This window comes from Homarus americanus, unplaced genomic scaffold (assembly GCF_018991925.1).
Source record: "Homarus americanus isolate GMGI-L3 unplaced genomic scaffold, GMGI_Hamer_2.0 scaffold31037, whole genome shotgun sequence".
NCBI lineage: Eukaryota > Metazoa > Arthropoda > Malacostraca > Decapoda > Nephropidae > Homarus > Homarus americanus.
In genome coordinates this window covers 5,760,610-5,767,636 of record NW_024722227.1, presented here as the reverse complement: position 1 = coordinate 5,767,636, position 7,027 = coordinate 5,760,610, and the positions used below count along the sequence as shown (strand labels likewise).

General features: G+C 50.4%; 1 protein-coding gene across 1 annotated transcript in view; it reads left to right on the top strand.

The window, feature by feature from the left end:
- Positions 1-3,196: 3,196 nt before the first annotated feature.
- Positions 3,197-7,027, top strand: part of LOC121862496 (mucin-5AC-like) — a 93,310-nt gene continuing 89,479 nt past the window's right edge. Inside the window, exon 1 of the mRNA XM_042360802.1 lies at positions 3,197-3,395. Coding sequence (XP_042216736.1) covers positions 3,197-3,395 — 199 coding nt within the window. The remainder of the gene's footprint in view (positions 3,396-7,027) is intronic.

Sequence of the window (7,027 nt, the reverse complement as noted above, 5' to 3'; positions counted from 1 at the left end):
AAAGGTGATGAAGAGGGGAAGAGGAGCCGAGGGGAAAAGGAGAAGAGGGGAAGAGGAAAACTTTGAGAGTAAGGTTGAAGGGTAGAATTAGGGTGTGTGTGTGTGTGTGTGTGTGTGTGTGTGTGTGTGTGTGTGTGTGTGTGTGTGTGTGTGTGTGTGTGTGTGTGTGTGTGTGTGTGTGTGTGTGTGTGTGTGTGTGACGAGAGTAGTAAAGTAACACTAAAATCCTCCTCCTCCTCCTGTCATGTCTGTGTGTGTATTTATCCGGGAGCCAAATAAGAAGCAAAAACATTCTTAAAGGTTTGTAAATTAATACTTCTGACTGACTGACTGACTGATTGACTGACTGACTGACTGACTGACTGAGGGACGCCACCGCTGGGAGACCATAACAGTAAACATTAGTAGAGGCGGTGAGCATCACACACACACACACACACACACACACACACACACACACACACTCACACACACACACACTGGAATTTCAACCTCATTTCCAACGTGATTTACAAGTTTTGCCTGAACACTTGACTCACTACACTCACTTGACTCACTTGACTCACTTCACTTACTTGACTCACTTGATTCACTTCGCTCACTTGACTCACTACACTCACTTGACTCACTTGATTCACTTCGCTCACTTGACTCACTACACTCACTTGTCTCACTACACTCACTCTTGACTCACTACACTCACTCTTGACTCACTCTTAACTCACTCTTGACTCACTCTTAACTCACTCTTGACTCACTCTTAACTCATTCTTGACTCACTCTTGACTCACTACCCTGTTCATTTAAAAATAGCGCCAGTTGCCTCGGTGTTAGTGGTATACAGTGAGGTTATGTTGTGTTGTGTTACGTTGTGTTGTGTTGTGTTACATTGCGTTACGTTGTGTTGTGTTGTGTTGTGTTAATTAGTACCGCCGGAATGAAGATTGTCCCTCCCCCTCCCCCCCCACCTAAGAGAGCCTGCCCCATCACCCCCCCCCTCCCCCCAATGACATGCTGTTGGTCGGTGTGGGGGTTATGTGGTGGGGTGTGTATATGTGTGTGTGTGTGTCTTTGTGTGTGTCCTAACTCAAACCTAACCTAACCTCAGCTAACCTAACCTGACCTAACTCCTCAAGTAATATTAGGGTAATTAATCTAGAGGTAAAATATGCTAGCGTGTCTAATCTTGAGGTGATCCAAACTTTTACCCACACTTGGAGGACGTTGAGGGAGGAGGGTGTGAGGGAGGAGGGTGTGAGGGAGGAAGGTGTGAGGGAGGAGGGTGTGAGGGAGGAAGGTGTGAGGGAGGAGGGTGTGAGAGGGAGGAAGGTGTGAGGGAGGAGGAGGGGGAGGGGGGAGGAGGGAGAGGAGGAGGTGTGAGGGAGAGGGAGGGTGTGAGGGGAGAGGGTGAGGGAGGGAGGGTGTGAGGGGAGGAGGAGGGAGGGGAGGTGTGAGGGAAAGGGGGAGGAGGGTGTGAAGGAGGAGGGGAGGTGTGAGGGAGGGAGGGAGGGAAGGAGGGGAGGGGAGGGTGTGAGGGAGGGGTGAGGGAGGGGAGGAGGAGGAGAGGTAGGGTGTGAGGGAGGAGGGTGTGAGGGGAGGGTGTGAGGGAGGGAGGGTGTGAGGGAGGGGGTGTGAGGGAGGGGAGGGTGTGAGGGAGGGAGGGAGGTGTGGGGAGGGGAGGAGGGGTGTGGGGAGGGTGTGAGGAGGGAGAGGTGTGAGGGAGGGAGGAGGGAGGAAGGTGTGAGGGGAGGGAAGGGGGGTGTGGGGGAGGAGGGTGGGAGGGAGGAAGGGGTGAGGGAGGAGGGGGGTGTGAGGGGAGGAAGGTGTGAGGAGGGAGGAGGTGTGAGGGAGGAGGGGAGGGAGGAGGGGTGTGGGGGAGGAGGGGAGGAGGGTGGGTGGGGAGGAGGGAGGTGGTGAGGGAGGGGGTGAAGGTGAGGGAGGAGGGTGGAGGAGGTGGTGAGGGGAGGGAGGAGGTGTGAGGGAGGAGGGGTGTGGAGGGAGGAGGGAGGAGGGTGTGAGGGAGGGAGGGTGTGAGGAAGGTGTGAGGGAGGAAGGTGTGAGGGAGGAAGGGGAGGAGAAGGGTGTGAGGGAGGAAGAGGGTGAAAGATGAAGAGAGGTGACGCAGTGTAGCAGTGTCCTCCATCACCCTCACCCTACACACTGCGGCACTGCTCTCGCCCCTCCCTCTCCTCTCCCTATAGTGAGGCTGTTCCGTCTGCCGCTGGCTGTGTATGGCGTGGCTGTGTTGTGTGTCTGGTCATGTTGTTGAGACTGTGTTGTGTGTATGGTCGTATGGTTGAGACTGTGTTGTGTGTCTGGTCGTATTGTTGAGACTGTGTTGTGTGTATGGTCGTATGGTTGAACTGTGTTGTGTGTCTGGTCGTATTGTTGAGACTGTGTTGTGTATGGTCGTATGGTTGGGAGACCTGTGTTGTGTGTTTGGTCGTATGGTTGAGGCTGTGTTGTGTGTATGGTCGTATGGTTGAGGCTGTGTTGTGTGTATGGTCGTATGGTTGAGGCTGTGTTGTGTGTATGGTCGTATGGTTGAGACTGTGTTGTGTGTTTGGTCGTATGGTTGAGGCTGTGTTGTGTGTATGGTCGTATGGTTGAGGCTGTGTTGTGTGACTGTGGAGTGTACTTAGGGAGAGATAAAGACCAAATATTGTCGATGTGTTGCTTCTGATCACCTGTTGTTACGGAGATCACCTGGAGATTAGTTAACTCACCTCCCCAGTTTATTTCACCTCATGATTAACCACTCTAACGCTACCTTGGGGGGTTAGGTTAGGTTAGTTTGGGTTAGGTTAGGTTAGTTTGGGTTAGGTTAGGTTAGATTAGTTTGGGTTAGGTTAGATTAGAGTGGGTTAGATTAGTTTGGGTTAGGTTAGTTTGGGTTAGGTTAGTTTGGGTTAGGTTAGGTTATAAACAGGGGGGGCTAATCTACAGGTGATCCTCTTACCCAACATACAGCACGTCAAGTTTATGTTGATGGTGTCACAGTGATTACAGGTGTGGTGAAGGTGAACAGGTAACACCTTCCAGAGTTGTTAAACCTTTTAGTATGACTGCGATATCCGCCATCTTGGAAATATTGTTATCGCTGCACTTCGTAAACTGTTTGGTTGATTTTCTTGAAACTGTAGAAACATGTAAAAATATGTTTTAGAATGACGGTGTGTTGTTAAAAATTGCCGCCATGATCTTCAAGCCATTTCACGAGGCTGTTGGTGAAGGACATGTTGAAGGTCATTCAATATGGCCGCCGTCAAGGTCATCCAATATGGCCGCCGTCAAGGTCATCCAATATGGCCGCCGTCAAGGTCATCCAATATGGCCAATGTCAAGGTCATCCAATATGGCCAATGTCAAGGTCATCCAATATGGCCGCCGTCAAGGTCATCCAATATGGCCGCCGTCAAGGTCATCCAATATGGCATCAATGTCAAGAAATCCATCGCCGTCAATCATCCAATATGGCCGCCGTCAAGGTCATCAATATGGCCGCTTGAGAATCTTCTTACATATTCTTCTCATAAAGTTGCTCTCCGATATTCTCTACACTTCACGACGAGCGCTGGCCGGGGAGGGGGAGGGGGGGGGGTGGTCTGGGTGTGTCTCTTGTGGCGGGATATGACGCTGTAACACCCAAAATAATCGTCGTCTTCTATAAAATATTTAATGTTCTCTTTCCCTAAACTTTCTGTTCATTTTGACCAAACTTGAGATGAATTAGACCTAACTAAGTACGTGTTATGATATTCACTAACTAACTTATCAAGCCCTTGGTAGCACACACACACACACACACACACTAACGAACTTGTCATGCCCTTGGTAAGATTTACAACATATAAACTTATCAAGGATTAGTTAAATGTGTATCACGATTGTACACTCACGCCTCTGAAAATAGTACAGCATAGTTTTGTTCTTTATTCCCCGTCATATTTTCTGATCTTTTGTGTCCACTTTTCAGGAGACATTACCGACAGAACATCGTGAAGCGGCGCTGTTGGAGGAGGTTATATTATCCTGATGACTCTCTGTGTTATCAAGAGTGGTGTGGAGAGTCGGGTGTTGTTTGTCATCACACATTCTTGTTTGTGTAGCTGTGTGTGTGTGTGTGTGTGTGTGTGTGTGTGTTGTAGAGGCAAGGGGTTGTGGTAGAGGCAGGAGGCAGGAGGGGAGAGAGACGGTACAAGGACACGTCACGCTGACTGGAATGTAACTAACTCAGCCTCCTGCCAGGTATAGCACACGCAGTCAGCAGTGCCTTACGCTTCCCTCTAACCCGCAGTGAGAGTCGTATACTACGCCTGTCGGACGTTCGCCAGTCATCTGCTTGTACTGATATAAAAGTCAGTCTGTATTACATCCACTGGCATGTTTACGACGCTGTGTTAACGTGCTGATGGTGTGTGAGGGATAGAGCCTGGTAGGTGTTGGTGAGGGATAGAGCCTGGTAGGTGTTGGTGAGGGATAGAGCCTGGTAGGTGTTGGTGAGGGAGTCAGGTGAGAGTTGGTGGAGGTCGGCAGTTGAAGGAGGAGGTGGGCAGGTGAGGGAAGTGGTGAAGGTAGTAGTAGGCAGGTGAGGGAGTTGGACAGTTGGGGGAGGTGATGGGGGTGACGGTGGGAAGGTGAGGGAGGTGGTGAGGGTGATGGTGGACAGGCCCCGCCTGCCACATCTTTAATTACCTGTGCAGGATGTGGCCCCACACGCTGCCCTCCTGACAAGACGGAGACACTCCTCTAGGCCCCACATTCCCGACATCTCAGCAGGAGTCCCTACACCTCCCTGGGGGTCATAGTCTCTCATATCCTCCCACCTTGTCGAAATAGCTCATCATTTACAATTATGCTGGTAACCTGAACACACACTAGGGGGGACAGTTAGAGTTGTGTCACCACTTGGTAGTCCGGCGAGGGAGGTGTAGGGTGGTGGTGGTGGGTTGGTGATAGTGGTGGCGGTGATGGTGATAGTGGTGGTGGTGGGGATGGTGATAGTAGTGGTGGTGGGGATGGTGATAGTAGTGGTGGTGGGGATGGTGATAGTAGTAGTGGTGGGGATGGTGATAGTAGTGGTGGGGGTGTTATTTCCTCACTGCTCTAGGTAGGGTTATTATATAGGGAGAGTTAGTTAGTGGTGGGGGGGATGAGTTTATTTTAGTACACACTTTCACGGTGCTTATTCATCTCCCCCCCTCCTCCCCCCTCCCCACCCCTCCCCCACCCTCCCTCAACCACCTCACGGTATTGGGAATAGATAGACAGACAAGTTTACTGACCACAAGTGAAACAGCACCTGTAACAGACAGACTTAACTTACTGTTCAACAAAAAATAAAACGTTAATGTCAAATCATCGCGACAGTGTAGTTAGTCTTATGTGCTGCCTCTCACCTCTCCTGCCTCGCTGCTGGTGATGCCTCTACTGTTACTTCCTCGCCTTTTCTGCCTCTTTTTTTATTCGTGATGCGGTTATGGTGTGACGCAGTTATGATATGATGTTGTTATGGTATGATGCGGTCATGGTGTCATGTTATTGTGTGACGCAGTTATGGTGTGGCACAGTTATAGTGTGACGCAGCTATGGTGTGACACAGTTATAGTGTGACGCAGCTATGGTGTGACACAGTTATGGTGCCACTAGACAAATAATGTTATAGTTGGTAATTGTGTTCACATAACAGGCATTACCGTCATGAGTGCCAGTTATCACATTACATTATCCCTCATGGCAAGACCTAACAAGCTTGGCGGAGGCACTCGTGTTGACAGTCAGCAGGTGCCGCATCAGTCAGTCTGTGTGTTTAACCGGGCACAGCTACGACACATTTACTGCGTGTTGTGGGGAATATCTTACTTTAGCCCCCTTAACACACGAGGCTTAGAGCTCTCTCTCACCCCCTCCCCTTCTTCACTTACTTCTTTCTCTATCATTTTCTCCTACAAATCTCCTTTTCCCTCCTCCCCGCGCCTCCTCCTTCTCTTCCCCACACCTCCTCCTTTCTCCTTCCCCTTCTCCTACATCTCCTTTCCTCCTCCCCTCCCCGCCCCCTCTCTTCCTCCTACATCTCCTCCTTCCCTCCTCCCCGCGCCACCTCCTTACCTCCCCTTCCTCCACACACCTCCTCCCTCCTCATCATGGCATTCCTCTTTTATAGTGCCAAATATTTCTTGCCGTAATAATGTCATTACTCAGCGGATGTAATATTACGCGGCTGAGTCCACCCCTTGGGAAGAGGCTGGGGAGGAGATGGGGAGTAGTGGAGGAGGGGGGAGGATTGGGTAGTGGGTGAGGGGGGGAGTGGGATTAGTGTGGGCGAGAGTGGGAGGTTGACTGTGGGGACATGGGGAGGGAGAGAAGGGGGTTGGGGGTGGGTGAGGGAGGGGGGGAAGTGGGTGAGGATTGGGAAGTGCATGAGGGAAAGAAGTGATTGGGAAGTGGGTTTGAGGGAGGGGGGGTGGGGAACGAGTAGTCGAGGGAGGGGGTGAGAGGGAGTGGTTAAGGGGGTGAGAAGGAGTGGTTGAGGGAGGGAAACAGGGTGTGGTTGAAGGTAGGAAAGGGGGTGTGGTAGAAGGAGGGGATGGGAGGGAATGGTTGAGGGAGGGAGAGTCATGATGAACTCAGAGAAAAGGATTTTTTTTATTAGTTTAACAAATTTATTGACAAAGCTTGTAGTACAGTTTGCCTATTGTGAGTAATTCAGTCAGGTCTTGACACTTCTTACTGCCACGCAGGACAGAGGTTCATACACAAAGAAATACATCATATTCATTAGCAATATATATAGGTCAGAGTCATGTGGGTGATGTCACTGTTCACTGCCATGCAGGACAGAGGTTCATATACATTGGACGTCATATTCTAATTGAAGACTAATCAGTGTGGGCTAGCAAATTTGGGATAAACAGCAAGAATATCCTAAGCACCCCCGATTCAACCCAATAGTCAGGGTGAACCAAGGCGAACCAGAGACTCAAGCATGAACCTGAGTGAACCAAGATGAACCATTGTGAACCAAGAT